The sequence below is a fragment of the Cynara cardunculus genome (assembly GCF_001531365.2).
Source record: "Cynara cardunculus var. scolymus isolate 2C chromosome LG 15, CcrdV1, whole genome shotgun sequence".
In the NCBI taxonomy this organism is placed as follows: Eukaryota; Viridiplantae; Streptophyta; class Magnoliopsida; order Asterales; family Asteraceae; genus Cynara; species Cynara cardunculus.
In genome coordinates this window covers 15,748,980-15,765,572 of record NC_037542.1, presented here as the reverse complement: position 1 = coordinate 15,765,572, position 16,593 = coordinate 15,748,980, and the positions used below count along the sequence as shown (strand labels likewise).

Sequence of the window (16,593 nt, the reverse complement as noted above, 5' to 3'; positions counted from 1 at the left end):
CATGCTTTAGAATTTTAGTATACAAAGCCTAGTCATAATCGGAGACAAATTAGTATTAAGAGGGCTCCGATTGTTTCAAGGATTCTGAAATTATCGTTTATAATTATTTTTAAAAATAAAATATTAAAAGTTAAAATTTCTAAAAAATATTATATTTAACTTCGACAACTATTTTATTTTTAACAATTATATAATTAATTATATTATTAAAATATTCAATATATATAATAAAATATTATTTTTCTCCTAAACACTTAATTTAATGTCTTTTATTGATGATTAATACAAAGTTTTAGAGTTTTCTTTAAATTTGGAGATTTTTATCTTCTCTTTTTTTTCTCTCTAATTAATCCTATGTAATTAAAGTTTAATTCTACTTTAGATGAAAGTTCTTTTGTTAATTTATCGGACATAATAACACGGTATATTTACAAAGAAAATCTCAATCATTTTGACAGACTATATTGTTCAAACTTCTTCGGTTAGGAAATTAAAAATTAAACAATAACACTTGAGCTAAACAATGTAAATGCTCCACAAATTTTCTTGAAGCAGAGAGCACACCCCAATCACATAATTATGAAGTTAATGGCAGTTAGCACCACCATCACAGCCACGTGAGCGCCACCCCGACCGATTCTTAACACCGCACTCGCCTGAATCCCCCTCTTGGCATATTTCTCACCTGTGTTTGCGCCTATAGGCACATCAGCACTAACCACCAGTTCTTTTGCATGGTGCTTCCCGATCAATCTGAACCTCACTTTAGTCACAAAATCAACTTTGAAATACAGCAAAGGCTCAAGCCCAGTCGTCATCACCCCAGAAGGCAAGACACTTGCATGTTCAGCCACCAATGTCTGGTTAAAAACCGAAATCTCGGGTGCCCCAAGTGGCAGGATTACATCTCTGAGTCTTCTAGATTGAGCGTTTCCTTGGTAAAACTTTGGCACCGAGTATTTCCATATGATTTGGTTATTGGTTTCTCTAGGGATAAATGAGAAAGTGAGGTTGACAGGATCATCATAGTAAAGGCCGATGGCCTTGTTTTGGTTGCGGAGCTTAATGTCAAAGGATATGGTGTTGGTTGTGGCATTACTGGATGTTTTATTAAAAGCGGAAACATAGAATTTCTCAACTGAAAATTCAGGATTCTTAGGGTTGACATATAGAACAAGCATGACGACTAGAACAACTAGTAGAGGAGTTACCATACAAGTAAGGAAGACTTGAAGTTTTGGAGGAAGCTTGGGACAACACTCTTCATAAATCACATCACAACACGCATCTCCAACATCATCAGCTTGCGCCATGGATAGGAATACGTACAGAAAACTAATCTGTTTATAAGAACGTAAAGGGAAGAAATGGAATGGAAGACACAGAAGATATATTATGGTAGTACATATATGGATAAAAGCCGTGTTAATCCTCTTTCAAATGGGTGTTCTTATTATTAATTAATCTCATTGATTAGAAAATGTTGAGTTCATTTTTTTATATTTAGATAAAAAAATAATTTTCAAAAACATTTTGATGAATGGAGTAAAGATGGTGCAGCGAAATTCATCATAAAGTCAAAGAAAAGAGTTTTTAGAGATTATAACTTACAGCAGTAAAATTATATATTCTTGCAAGAGTTGACGATTTTCAAGTAGCTGGCAGAAGTAGTTGGAGTATACCAAAATTCAGTGGCACATGCCCGTTGTTTAGCATATCATTTGGTGGGAATTATTAAATCGTAGTTTCAATTATATATTTTGAGGAGAAAAGGTCAGCAAGACTTTTTCCTTATAGAAAGCTGCATGCAGAATCTACAGTTGAGCAAAAGCCAGGAACATCACAACTCCAAAGAGCAGAAAAGCTATATAGTATATATATGTAATATTTATAGATATAGATATAGATATACTTTTATAAGTTTACATTATCTGAAAGGAGCTGCAACTATCTCTACAAATTTGATAGTGGTTGAACACACGTTCGAGATCCTATTTGAATTCCTTATTATTAATTCTTAGCATTACCCTAGAATTGTTTAGGTTTGGGACCTTAGTGCTTGTTTGAGATATTAATTCTCGCAACAACTAACCTTAGTGCTTGTTTGAGATATTAATTCTCGCAACAACTAGTATGTGAAAAAGGAAAATAACTGGCATCCTTTTTCTTCCATTAAAGTGCTGGTACGAGATTATGGTTAGGATTGCAAAATTTTAACTAAGAGATGAACTGATCATTCATTAATCTTAACTATTGCAGGGAAGAAAATTTAAGTTGTTCGTTTTAGTTTTGACATAGAATAATGAAAGCACCCAAATTGAAAGTGACACATATATGTGTTTAGCGAAAAAAATTGTTGGGGAGAGATTACTGGTTGTCCTATATATAAAACTTAAGTCACGACATGCAGTCCAAACAAGTGTGACGATGATCAACCCAAAATCAAAACCGGAACTTCATGAAATTAGTAGCATACTTCATACTAATGCGTAGGATGAGGTTAACGCGATCTTAGAGCTAGCACAAAATAAGTCCTAATTTTTGCACATTATATACTCTCTCTTCATCCACTCTAGCTGACTAGCTTCACCCACATGCATTCCATGCTCCATTTGTTGTTTTCATTCTCCAAATCTTATACAAGCTGATATAGTGGATTTCTCAACAGTCCCCTCCATCCGTGTTTTTCTTCTGTTTTGAGGTTTGCATGTAAATATCTTGTGTTCCTTTTACTTTTATGTTTTACATGTTTTTTTTTTTTTTTTTTTTATTAACCTGTATATCCAACCCGCTATGTGAGCCGACTAATTCCAGGGCGACCACCTGCTTTACAGATAGCCCGGAGTCACCGCATTTGAACCTCCATGGCCACAAAGAGTTTTTTATTCATCATTGGATTTGAACTTGAGACCTCCTGATACTTTTTACCTTTGGAGTCAAGCTCAAACCAATCAGACACCATCCTTGTGGTTAAAAACTATATTTCTTCAGGGGAACCCTAATGAAGTCTTTTGATGAGAGATTTGGTTTATTGCTGCTGTAAAAGCCAAATCTAGCTAGTATTAATTTAAAAATGTGAATCAAAGAAACATGGTAATAATTACCGGCATCCCTTCAGGGGAACCCTAATGAAGTCTTTTGATGAAGATAGAAACCTTATGTGGAACTCTTTATTCAATAGTGTGATAGCTTTACATTGCGTTTGACAAACCAAAGACCAACTTTGAACCCATATATATTAAGAGTTGCAAATAAAATCCAAGTGCAAATTAAAGATTTAACGTAACAAACAAGGAAAAACCATTCCAGCAAAAACAAAAAGTATCACATCTAATTAAATAAGTAGCATGCCAAACAAAATAGACCCAGGGAAAAGCATCGTTCGTCTAAGATCGCTAGCACCGGATTTCACCAGTCTAATAGCTTTGTTTCCAACTTTTACACCAGTTTTGTCATCGACCACCACATTAGCTGCCAACAACATGGGATGTCTCTGGTGGTACCCAACTAACTTGTACCTCACTTTTCCAAAGAAATCAACTCTGAAAACCCCTGGTGGTGGGGGCACTGATCGAGTCTCATTATTTGTCCCGTTTGAGCCCGGTGATCCCACCAGTGGCAAACCACGGGTCATCAGCAGGCCTTTGACGTGTTTAGCCTTTCCATTACCTTGGTAGAATCCATGCAGCCCAAATTCAGCTAAAGAGATGGCTTTTGTTTGGTCCTTGGGGACGAAAGATATGTTGAAATAGAGAGGATCGTCATAGTACAAGCCAGTTACAGGATTCCTATTTTTGAGTCTGAGGTTGATATAGATGGTGTTGTTGGTTGTGGTGGAATCGGCGGTGGAGTTAAAGGTGGGAACGTAAAATTCTTCGACATGGATACTTGGGAGCTCACGGGTTTTATATATCGAAAAGAAGATGAAGAAGATGATAATGACCAAAATAAGGTTACACCACGAGTTGCCACTATCTATGGAGAAACTATCGTCCGCCATTTGGGCGGGGAACACAAATTAAAGGTGTTTAATTACTTTCCTTTGCGAATGGTGATCAATATTCATCTCTCAATGCAATGGTGCCCTTTATAATCAAAGTTGATTACTACATATATATATATTAATTAGAATTGAATATATTTTAACAGTACTACTTGTGTAGATTCCAACGCGTACAGCTTCTAATCGTTTATGTTAAAAGCAATCCAATAAAGAAGTCAAGTACTTATCATGCTAATTTAATGCAACTTCATCTCTCTCTTTTTAATATTCGTACTATGTCTACCAACTAAGGCTTTTATTGTGGAATATATTTTCTCTCTTTCTTCTTTCTTGAATTATATGCTAATAGAAGCCAAATTTTGGGTTTTTGATGAACACTACACCATAAGCCGTCTAGTTCATATTCGTCATAATAAAGATTGTGTTAAATATGAATTTCCCTTATTACCCCTCCATGCAAGATCTTTTTAATTTAGGAAAAAAATCAAAAAGAAATTTGAATTTTTTTTTTCATTGGGATGCCTTATAATTGGATGGTTATGATTTGGTTGTATTGATTGTACAAATTAAATATGTTGTAAAATAACTCATCCTTAATTATGTTAATACATACATATATATATATATATATACATACATACATATATATATATATATATATAAAGAGAGAGAAGACATTTCAAATGCAACTCATCACATTTGTATAACCAATACAACCTACTCAATTGAGATATTTATGGAAATGATGAGAATTTATTTATTATGATTTGAATATTTATGGAAGATGACTAAGGTTCATTAATTATGATCACTACAACAAAATTAGGTTTATAGGACACCCTCAATCTCTAAGTGTCCTAACAGAACGCTTTATAGGACTTAATTAATAGTCTTATCTAAAGATGTTGTAATAAGTTTATATGACGTCTTTGGGTGTCTTAACAAGTTTTTTAGGATATTTTTAATACAAAGTGTCGCATTAGCAACTTTATATGACACTTTTGAGAAAATGTCCTATAAACTCGATTTTTTATAGGACAATTTTCAAATATTGTCCTATAAAGTTCCTAATGGGACGCTTTATATTAAAAATGTTTTAAAAAACTTATTACGATGTCAAAGACGTCATATAAAACTTATTACAACACCTTTAGATAGGTCGTTTTATTTTTTTGATCCTATAAACTAAGTCTTATAAAGAGGTCTATTAGGACGCTTAGAAAGCGAAAGTGTCATATAAACCCGATTTTGTTGTAGTGGATCAATACTTTATATTGTAAAACAATCATAACTTTTATAAAATCACATATTCATCAAAATAAATGGACTGTTAAGATTGAGTTGTAATAGTTGTACAAATGTAAAAGGTTGCATAATAACACTCATATATATATATATATATATATATATAATCGATAATCAAACAATTTAATTAAATTTTCTCGGTTAGTTAATCATCAATAACGAGCCTTAGAACTTTTTATGCATACCTAGCTGAGAGAACGACGCCATCTCACTTTGATTCCTTGCTTGATTATTCAGTAGAAATCTCTCGGAAATCTTCGTACGTATTATCTTAAATTAAAATTAATGAAGATAAATATAAATACAAGTAATTTGTTTACCATTGACTTCAAAAAATTCTGTTAACACGATGGGTATGAAATTCAACTAATTACGCCACCGAGGAGCATGTGATAAGGATGGAAGTATACACGACATCGCCGAAGTCTTCCCTGCATGGCATTTTTTTAAGTTTTTGACCATATATATATATAGCAAGATTGCAAATTACTTAATTTAAATCAATTAATCAGTCAACTCTCTATATATGGATGGTTTGATTGGGTCAAATAAAATTTTAAAACCGAAGGACCGAAAACCCTAAAAACGATAAATCTCAAGAACAAAATAGAGAATTAAATAGTCAACTCTCTAATCTAGTTGTTTAAATTCCTTACCAGAAATTCTTGCAAGATGCATACATGCATGGTGCTTAATTTAAATTAGCCAACTTTCCTAGGGGATAAGAATATATATTTTGACATAGTCAAATCAGTAACATGAAGTTGCAATATTCTTTAAAAAAATAGAAGTCAAATTAAATAAAACCTGAAGTCAAGAAATCCTTACGAAAATAATTTTCAAGATAGAATTAAACATTAATCATTTGGTAAAATGTCGGTAAAAGTTATAAATGTTGATGATCCATCGCAAAAATTTGTCGGTCAGAACTTTTGTGTGTAAAAACATTCACCGAAAGATTTCTGAAGACCTTTTTCAGTAACAGACCACCGAAAACCCTTGTACAACCGAAGAAGTTGTAACAAAATATTTTCAGTTACGGATACTAAAGGTAACATTCCAAACGACAAGTCGTTCATGAATTATATATACTTAATAATGACAACGAAGGAAAAATCTATTTAAATTCAAGTATTTGTATAAACGCGTGTTGTATTCAAATAATTGATTGAATTACAAAATCTTATGACATCATAATTAAGTAAGCTTAAATATTTTTCATTTTAAGACTTGTTGATCAAGGAATGAAGTAAACAGCAGAGGTGCCTTGTATTTTTTTCTATATTATTGATACCCTTTTCAAGGTATTTAAAATGCAGCTGATACTTTTATGTAATATAACATATTTTAAAAAATTCTATGTTAATATATTTGAATATGTTTATGAAAGGCTAGAAGTATTTGAGCATATGTTAATGTTTTACATTTAAAGACACAAGAACATAACATTATAATTAAAAAAATGTTTGTATAGATTATTATAGCTCATAAAATGAAACCCGTATAACATCAAACGTATCAAATAACTTGAGAGAATATGTATTGTGAGCTAGGTGGACACAATAAAAAGCTTTGTGCCAGATGATTTTTATTGTTATGCAAATACCATATGTAGTCACGAAATCAAAACCATTATGAAAGCATATATTATTACATGAGGAATTCGTTAACGGCTTTCCTTTTAAAAATTTGATGTTTAGAATATATTTTTAAATATTAAAGGCATTTGGATTTGAGATAGGACAATTTATCAAATCTCATCCACTTTATTACCTACCCTAAAGAATGATAATTTTGTCTTCGCATCGATTCTTTTCATGATTTCTGAGATGAAGTATCCTGTACTATTTAATTTCTTTTTAATAAAATAAATGTTTTAATATTCAAATGATTTGTTTAACATTCACTATAATAAAATTCGTTTCACATATGAAATTTCAACCTGTTTATATTTGACATGAACTTGTCTCGGAAACTTAGTGTGTACATGTCATTCAAGTCTCCTTGCTATATTACACAATATATTATACCAATTACTTAATTTAAATTAGTCAACTATATATCTTACTATATATATATACTTTGATCTTGTAAGAAAACTATATCATTATAATTATCATTTTCTTAAACTCTAGTTGTATTATATATAATGCAATTCCTTCTTCACCAAGAAAATAATAAATTTCAAGAATAAAAAATAAAGAAAGTGAATCCCCTACTCTCTGACCTATTCGTTGTAAACCCGTTGCCAAACCCAATGACTTTCGCTTGCAACAAGTAGCTACTTGATTTAAAATTAGTCAACTCTCCCAAGAATCTTTTGATCCAGTCAAATAAAACAAAATTGCAATTTAAAAAAAATCCAGTATAAATGGAGTAAAAGAGGACAAAAACCCATAAATTTTACCTCCAGTCGTTACCAAATTTACAACAAACATCATTTTTTTCACCAAATCATTTTAATGGACACATTATTTTTTACCCTAAGTTTAGAAGGATTGCAAAATTTTTATTATCTAGGCCATTAATTTTTGTAATTTTTTAATAGAAATACTTTTTTGTCCCATATGCAACAATTTATTATGACCGGAAGTAAAATGAGTATGTTTAAGTCATTTATCAAGTTGAACCGGACATCTATGTTTACAAAAAAGGAAAAAAAAGTCATTCATGATACAGTTGCAACATGAGAAGCATGTGGGAATATACATTTCAAACGGCTTTAAGTTACAAGCTGGTAAATATATAGCACCCGCAATTATATTGTGAAAAATCTAGATAACAAGCTAATCTTGCGAAGCAGTTATGAATATTACGCTACTTCGCTAACTTTCTAACCTAAGTTCACCGTTTAAAACCTCAATTTTGAGCTTCCAAAAATTCTGAAATTATGTCAATCTTTCTTGGTATTATTATAATTAATTTAGCAATTTGATCACATATTTCCCAAGATTCTTTATTCACTTGTAATTTTAGATCAATAATCAATTTCAGTATTTGTTTTTCCTAATAAGTTATTACATTTTTAACCCCACATTATTTGCAACTTATAAGAATTTCTTGTATCTTCAAGATAGATTAAGTAATATCAGTTAGCTCTCATATGTGTATTTTCTTATCGTCCGGTAGCAAATATATATAACCATTGTTTTCTTCCTATGTCATTTAATAAGTATAGTTATTAGTATTGTGTTTTGGTTGGTTGGTAGGTAAAACTCAACCGTAAAATATTTTTTACTAGGATCGATTAAATGTTGATAATAAATAAGCAATGAATTATTATTATATATATATATATATATATATATATATTAAACTAAGTTTTTGCACCTAATCACTGCAATAAAATCGAGTTTATAGGACACGAACAATGTATAAGCTAAGTAACCTAATAGATTATTCTATAGGTCTTAAATTTATAGAACTAAACCATAACATGTCATATATAAAATTGTTATAATAAGTTTATAGGACGTTTTTACATGTATTAAAAAGTTTTTTAGAACATTTTTAATTAAAACATCATATTAGTTATTTTATATGACACATTTGATAAATGTCCTACAAACATATCTTTTTATAGGACGTTTGTTTTTATAAGGAACTTTTTTCGAGTAGTGTCCTATAAAATAGAAAATACGACGCTTTTTTATAGAAGTGTCAATAAAAACTTGTTAAGAAGTTCAAAAATGTCTTGTTAAGCAGTCTATTCTAACAATTGAACATTTTTGCGTTTTATAAACTCAATTTCGTTATAGTAAATTAATATTTGCAATTTGAAAATTCAGAACTGGCATAGAACGAGATGAGCAACCATACATAGAAGTCAATCACCTCTTCTCAAAAAAGAAATTATTGTAACCATTAATCCGTAAGAAGAAGATATAGAAGCATTCTCAACTCACCAATCATATTTGTTCATTTTAATGTCAAAAAACAAAGTTTTTTTTTTTGGATAAAAAAGAAAAGAAGATAACAAAACACAATTAGTTAGTCGTCTTTAATTAACATTTTGAATCTTCAAATTATGTAATAACAGGATTTACTAATGCTATTCTTCTAATTAGGAAATGAAATCGCGTACAGGGAGATCTTTGGGATATCTTCAATTAGTTACATGTACATTAAGTTCACCGATGATCAATAACTATCATATTCTTCTACTAATTTCTTCAGTTTGGAATCAAGACCTGGCTCTACCAATCGAATAAACCCCATTTGCATTTTTGTGCCGTTGGTAACATTTACCCCCACAACACATCCCAACTCCACCCTATGCCTCTTGCTTCCAGCCAATTTATACTTATACGATGCCACCAAATCCACTCGGAAAGCTATAAAATCTGTTCCTTCCAAAACTCTGGGGAAGCTGCTTGTTTCCACTACGTCTCTTACGCGTCTACCCTTTCCATTACCCTGATAGAAACTATCCAACTTGTATTCTGCTAAACTAACAATCATGGATACATTTGGGAAGTAAGAAAATGTGATGTTGAGTTGATCTGGGTAATGAAGACCAATTGCAGAGTTTGTGTTTTTCAGCTTGAGATCAAAGTGGATAGCAATGAAGCTGGTGGGAGTTGTCATGTTGACGGCTTGATCATCAAATAGATTGATTGAAAACGAGGGACTAGAAGGTGATGAGTATAGAGATAACATGACCGGCATCAAAACGAAGAAGCCCAAGCTAAAACACAACACCCCTATACACCAAAAAACAAAGCCATAGTCGAAACTTCGTGCCATATAGAAAAAGGAAGGAATTTTTTGAAAGTGATCCAATATATTTATATAGAATCTGATCTTTCACCTTTCTCAAACCAAAAGAGAATATATAGGATTATATGGAGTTTAGGTGAAGAAAGTCAACACCTGGTACGAGTTGGTGGGTTACTTGTTATATATTTTAGAAGAGGCTGTGCTAAATGTAACTTGTCTATTAATTTCATTTTATACATTAAGAGTAAGACTTATTGTTTACATTTTTAATGTATGATTTAATACGATTCTAATTCAAAATAAAGATGCAGTTAGCAATATCCAAAAGAAAATATTCCGTTCGGCGAATTAAAAGAGGTTGAAATTGGAGAAGAAATATCTACTATTTCCTCCTAATAACTTCAAAGATCCCTTGAATTTGAATATATGACCTCCTGATATTTTTGACCCTTATGGTTCTTTGAGATATTTTTATATACCCGATCACTTGGTTCAAAGGTTATTTCTAGATAAAAACACAAATAAATATTTTGTGACGCATGAAGCATGAGTACTGTGTAAGTGTGTAATTTGGAAATTTCCTCCAAATTGATTTATTATGTATATAAAATAAATAAATAAAAATTCCTCAAAGTCAAACATAAACAACAAAACAAAGTCGAAGATATCTATATATAAAAAAATGTCCATTTGGACATCGATCATAAATAAAATAAAAAAATAAAATGTTGAGCTAATTCTTAATTGAAGTTTTGAACCTTCAAATTCTCAAATAACTCTATTTACAAACGTTCTTCTTTCAGGCAAATTACATCATGAGAGATCAGGGATATCGTTATATAGTTTACATGTACATGAAAATAAAGGAAGTTAATGCCAACTACGATACTGAATTAATTAATGCACCGCCTGAGCACGGTTCAGAGATAAGCACCATTATATTCAGGTGGAGGTTTCTTCTTCAGCTTGGAATCAAGACCTGGCTCAACCAATCGAATAAACCCCCTTTGCATTTTTGTGGTATCTGTAACATTTACACCCACAAGACATCCCAACTCCACCTTATGCCTCTTGGTTCCAGCCTTTTTGTACCTATTCGAAGCCACCAAATCCACTCGAAAAACTATAAAATCTGTGCCTTCCAACACTCTGGGGAAGCTGTTTGTTTCCACCACGTCTCTCACGTGCCTAGTCTTCCCATTACCCTGATAAAAACTATTCAACTTGTAGTCTGCTAAATTAACAATCATGGATACATTTGGGAAGTAAGAAAACGTGATGTTGAGTTGATCGGGGTAATGAAGACCTATTGCCGAGTTCTCGTTTTTTAGCTTGAGATCAAAGTGGATAACCATGTTCGCTGGAGAATCATCTGCTTTTGTCATGTTCAGGGTTTGATCATCAAAAAGATTGATTGAAAAGGAGGGACTAGATGGTGATGCGAATAAAACTAACAGAACAGGCATCAAAACAACGAGACCCAAGATAATAGACGTCAAACATAAGCAAAACATAAGATTGAAGCAGTAGGAACTGCGTGCCATATGGACAAGAAAGGAAGAAACTTTTGTGATTGTAAACTAAAGCAGGATTACTGGATAAAGAAAATGATTGAAAGTGATCAAATAGGACCTGATCTTTAATTCTCAACATAAAAGAGCGAGAATAGGATTATATGGAGTTAATCACTCCATCGAGATATGTATATATACACATATACAAATATATATATATATATACATATATAGGTGAAGAAAGTCAAACCCGTGGGTACGAGTTGTTGGGTACTTGTTATATATAATAGTATTTTTATTATCGGAATATAATAGCGACATGGAGACTTCAATTCACTGGTAATTTGTTTAAGGATCGATACTCTTGGAAGCAAAGACGCGTACGATTACCAGGTCCAACATGAGAGAGACCTCGAATTATATTTTTATTTTCTTCTAATATGTAATTTGGAAATTTCCACCAAACTGATTTATTTTTATATAAAATATATAAATAGAATTCCTCAAAGTCACAAACATAATATAAATAACAAAACAAAGTCGAAGATCTCTATAAGTCATGTCCATTCGGACCATTCCTCATCTTCACCCCACCACCGTATAATTAAGACGAAAATCCCTCTTCTTTTCTTTCTCTAACTACCCTTTCATTTCCATTAAAATCTGTCTGCAATTCGTTTAATTTGCAGTCACAAGATTGGTGTTAATATGACAAATTGCAGTCGAGTTTGGTGCATAGTAATATCAATAGCCTCCATCATAACCGCAGTGATCGTTGTATGCGTGTATTACACCAACCCATCGGATCCTTCATTCACCATCAATGACTTTTACGTCTCCGCCCTAAACCTAACAGATATTTCCTCCACCACAACCACCGCCAATCAGACCATTTTCTTTGACATGAAGCTCCATAACAAGAATAAAGCCATGGGAGCTTACTACGATCCTGTTCGGATTACATTTTCTTACATCCCTAATATCAGGTTGACTTTTGTTGTAGCAGAATTCACGGTGCCAAAGTTTTACCAAGATAATCTGAGAAGCAAGCATGTGAGAGAAACAGTGGCTACTCGCGGCATAGCACCCTTCAACAGGACGGTGACCACGTCGGTTTTCAAGGTGCAAGTGTTCACCAAAGTTGGTTTCACGTCACCTGCATACCGTAAGAAGGAGACGGTAGATGTAGTGGCCAACGTGAGGGTTGGCCAAACAGGCGAGAAAAATTCAAACAAAGGCATTAAACTCTTTGAGTCCGCAGGCGTGGATGATCGAGTTGGTTACTTTGGCATGCAAACAGGGTTATTAATCCTTTCTATGGCCACCATGTTGGTGATTATCTGAATAATTTGCTAATATCTACAAGAAGATTGAATTCACAATTGTAACTTTCAACATTCTTCAAATCTAATATCTATCATTGTGTATATATTTTATAACTTGTAGTCAATCCTCCTTTGTTATATTACGTCACATTTACTACTTGATGCTTTCAAAAAGAACCCACAAAAAGGTGTAGTAGAATTATTTAGTAGCAAAAACATATATAGTTTATATGAGTATAAAATAAGGGACGACACATGTCTAAATACATCTCCCTCTAATTTCAAGATCCGAATCTATGCATTTATAATTTTTATTTCATTATATACTTGTTACATGTTGAAATATCCCAAAGGCTACCTGGAGATGAGCTGGCTACACATTTGAAGTTGACCTTGTATATGTGCAATGTCATAGTTTCTACTACTAATTAAAGCAACACTCATTCATTAATGAAACTTCCAAGTACATGTGTATAATGAAATTTATTAATTCATAGTTAAAAGAATTTGTTTTTGTTTGGTAAATATGCAATGCAAATTTTTTAAAAAATAACAAGAAAGCATATTTAATGTTTGAGTTTTCTTTATTTATTTCTAGACATGAAGAATAGATAAATGGCCCAACAACGGTAAGGGTTTTTGTATGAGAAGAAAAAGTTCACAAAATACGTACAAAAATGAGAGAAAAGTTCGATTGCACTTTTGGGGCAAGCGCCGTCATGCTTTTCGTCTATTTTTGGAGTTTGAACCGTTGAATCGTCGTTATTTTTGGACAGTAGCTTCACGACATCTTTATCTACATTCTGAATGGTGGAGATCGGTTTGGAGGTCCATAAGTCATCCTTTTTCTGATCGACATATAGCTGTTTTTTTGAGTGATATTTCTCCCTCTTTTCTTTTTGATTTGATTCCATACTTCTTGATGATTTGTTCCAAGAATATGATGATTGTTGTTTACCTCTAGTTTTATCTGGAGGAGACTTTTGTATTATTTATTGATGGTAGTGGATTTTAAGCGGCGTAAGGGTCTCGTGGTCTTACTCTCACCTTGAGAGTAACGTCCTTTTGGCCCATATCATGCCTAATAGATAGCATAGAAGTTTGAAGCCTTGGTACAAAAGTTACAACATGTTGTTGAGCACGACCTAGACATCGCATTGCTTGATCACATACAGGTTGAACCGCATGGGGCAAACGGTTTCAAGCTCATTTTCAACCATATATACCTGAAAACTTGTTGCTAACCTTTTTGTTGCCAACTTCTCTCAACTAGTTGCAATGATGATTTTAGAAGGTCTAAATGCCTTAGATCTCTCAATCTTTTATTGTTACAAATTTTCTCTCCATCGTAAACCTTTTCATAGCATTTTACCATTGGAATCCGCTTAAAACTATATATGTTCTTTGGGATTATTTGCAAATTTGAGATTATTAATTTCCAACAAAGTTCAAATACTGATATTAAGTGATTACTATATAAGAATGCACTTAAACCGGAACTTGTGGAATGTAATTTCACGATATCATTGAAGAATAAGAGAACGTAATATTTCCACATGGTCACTTTCCTTTTCTTATTCCCAAAAAAGTCCCGCATCTTATTATATTTAAAAAAAACAGCCACAACATTAATTCATATTAAACTTCCAAGCATGAACTACATCTATCAGAAACTAAAAACAGTTTCCGATTTCCATCCTCTTGAGAAAGAGAAATGGCCCAAGGGGTATGTCTTGAAAGTCTTAAGATCATGATTTATATCACGGTATTTTCGGTGTTGCTTATATTGTTCATACAAAGCCTGCATCGAAAAAATCCCACCATCTCCATCGAAGAATTCTATGTTCCTACTCTTAACAAGACTGCCACCGGCGGCGGCAACACCACCACCGCCGCTGTCGCTGCCGCCACCGCCACAACCAACAACAACACCATCTACTTTGGTCTAAAGCTTTACAACACGAATGTGGTGGGACTTTACTATCGTCCAATGAATCTCACTTTTTCATATTTCCCAAACAAAACCACCAATAGTAGTGTCCCCTTAGGTGTGTACCCCTTACGTGGGTTTCACCAGGGACATTACAAAGAAAAGCACGTCCGTGACAAGGTGTTGATCGGAGGAATGACGGTGCAGCCTGACCGCGGGAGAGTGGTGGTGATAAGGGTGGATTTGGTCGGCAGGATTAAGTTCAAGTCTATTGCGCAATGGAAGCGAACGATGGTGGTCGGAGTTGATGTGGAGGTCGATGAGAACACAGGGGAAAAGGTTAAAAAGACTAGCATCAACCTGGTCCGTTACAGTGCAGCTCCGGCAGCGGTGGCGGTCGGTTGGATCTGTCCGGCGATGTTGCTTATATTTTTGGTAGTCTCTTTAATTTGATCTTACTTTGAGATGTGGTTACATTAATTTTTTTGCTAGATATAGCAGACATTAATTAATTTTCACAAGATGGCAGGACCTTTTGTTTTTGTTTTTATTTTTCTATTCGATAGTTGACCATGTTGATGCATTGACATTATTTTATTAAGAAATTTGAGGTTTAACGTATTAAACTAAATTTTTATTTAAAAAAGGATAAAAAATTGATTATCGACAATTACAACCCGTATTTAAGGATATTAATGTAACGGAACATTTTTTGTCTCACTCAACGGCTAGAGTTTGGGATTGAACCCATGATCTGTCTTGTATTTGAACAAAGTCATCTCATCCTTCTATCAAATGAGCTACACAAAAAAGTAAATTTCAATTTTAAATAACTAGCAACGTATTATAAAAACACTATAAGGGTATTCGTTTAATGCAACGAGATGCATCTCGATTTTAATGTTTCGTTTTATTTTTTGTCTATATTGATATAATATGCTTTATAATATAGCATAGATATACATATATATATATATATATCCATCAAATAGATTGTCAAATATTATAATTTTAAACACCTAAATAAACATTGACATTATAAAATGAAAAGATATTGAACATCAAGCTTTCTTCTTTTATAGTTATATAATTTTTGTAAGTTGATTACACTACCAAAATTACCCTCTTTTCCGGCGGACAAATCCGCCGGGAATTGGGTTTTCCGGCGGATTTGTCCGCCGGAAAAGAGGGCGCCGCTGATTTTTTTTCCGTCGAGTTTTCCGGCGGATTTTTCCCTTTTCCGGCAGACTACGGCCGCCGGAAATCTTTCGCCGGAAAAAATTAAGAAGCTTGATTTAACTTAATTAAAAAAAATTAAAACTTTTCCGGCGGATTTTTCCGCCGGAAATCCGCCGGAGTATTTTTCTCACCGGAAAAACTTAATTAAATAAGATTTCCAAAAAAAAAATTAAAAATTTACCGGCGGCCAAATCCGCCGGTAATATTTTTTCTTTTTTTTTAATTTAAATAAAAATTTTCAAAAAAAAAATTTAAAAATTTACCGGTAGCCATATCCGTCGGAAATCCGCCGGTAATATTTTTTTTTAATATAAATAAAAATTTTCAAAAAAAAAAATTAAAAAATGTACCGGCGGCCTCTTCCGCCGGAAATCCGCCGGAATTTGTTTTTTATTTTAAAAATTTTATTTTTTTTAATTTTTTCAGTAAATATTTAAATCCTGTAAATCTGTAAAAATATGGATAAAACTAAAATGCAACTAAATATCATACATTGATTAAAATAAACAATTGTTACAAAACATATAATTTAAAGTATCACACAATGTTACAAACAAA

The 16,593-nt window shown here is 32.7% G+C and overlaps 6 protein-coding genes across 6 annotated transcripts; 2 read left to right on the top strand and 4 right to left on the bottom strand.

Moving 5' to 3' along the window:
- Positions 1-430: 430 nt before the first annotated feature.
- On the bottom strand, positions 431-1,349 carry LOC112528283 (protein NDR1-like). Its single transcript, XM_025139279.1, has one exon. The coding sequence runs from the start codon at positions 1,311-1,313 to the stop codon at positions 570-572; it is 744 nt and encodes a 247-aa protein (XP_024995047.1). The 5' UTR covers positions 1,314-1,349; the 3' UTR covers positions 431-569.
- A 1,852-nt stretch (positions 1,350-3,201) lies between these two features.
- On the bottom strand, positions 3,202-4,051 carry LOC112528170. Its single transcript, XM_025139125.1, has one exon. It carries the CDS (start codon positions 3,998-4,000, stop codon positions 3,335-3,337), a length of 666 nt encoding a protein of 221 aa, XP_024994893.1. The 5' UTR covers positions 4,001-4,051; the 3' UTR covers positions 3,202-3,334.
- Positions 4,052-9,298: 5,247 nt separating this feature from the next.
- Positions 9,299-10,084, bottom strand: LOC112528401. Its single transcript, XM_025139422.1, has one exon. It carries the CDS (start codon positions 10,052-10,054, stop codon positions 9,449-9,451), a length of 606 nt encoding a protein of 201 aa, XP_024995190.1. The 5' UTR covers positions 10,055-10,084; the 3' UTR covers positions 9,299-9,448.
- Positions 10,085-10,947: 863 nt separating this feature from the next.
- LOC112528598 lies at positions 10,948-11,412 on the bottom strand. Its single transcript, XM_025139620.1, has one exon. It carries the CDS (start codon positions 11,410-11,412, stop codon positions 10,948-10,950), a length of 465 nt encoding a protein of 154 aa, XP_024995388.1.
- A 719-nt stretch (positions 11,413-12,131) lies between these two features.
- LOC112528128 lies at positions 12,132-12,987 on the top strand. The gene has a single exon (XM_025139060.1). The coding sequence runs from the start codon at positions 12,250-12,252 to the stop codon at positions 12,883-12,885; it is 636 nt and encodes a 211-aa protein (XP_024994828.1). The 5' UTR covers positions 12,132-12,249; the 3' UTR covers positions 12,886-12,987.
- A 1,593-nt stretch (positions 12,988-14,580) lies between these two features.
- Positions 14,581-15,252, top strand: LOC112528597. The gene has a single exon (XM_025139619.1). It carries the CDS (start codon positions 14,581-14,583, stop codon positions 15,247-15,249), a length of 669 nt encoding a protein of 222 aa, XP_024995387.1. The 3' UTR covers positions 15,250-15,252.
- The last annotated feature ends 1,341 nt before the right edge of the window (positions 15,253-16,593 follow it).

Coding starts and splice junctions, on each gene's coding strand:
- LOC112528283 (XM_025139279.1), bottom strand. CDS start 1,313: ATGGCGCAAGCTGATGATGTTGGAGATGCGTGTTGTGATGTGATTTAT.
- LOC112528170 (XM_025139125.1), bottom strand. CDS start 4,000: ATGGCGGACGATAGTTTCTCCATAGATAGTGGCAACTCGTGGTGTAAC.
- LOC112528401 (XM_025139422.1), bottom strand. CDS start 10,054: ATGGCACGAAGTTTCGACTATGGCTTTGTTTTTTGGTGTATAGGGGTG.
- LOC112528598 (XM_025139620.1), bottom strand. CDS start 11,412: ATGACAAAAGCAGATGATTCTCCAGCGAACATGGTTATCCACTTTGAT.
- LOC112528128 (XM_025139060.1), top strand. CDS start 12,250: ATGACAAATTGCAGTCGAGTTTGGTGCATAGTAATATCAATAGCCTCC.
- LOC112528597 (XM_025139619.1), top strand. CDS start 14,581: ATGGCCCAAGGGGTATGTCTTGAAAGTCTTAAGATCATGATTTATATC.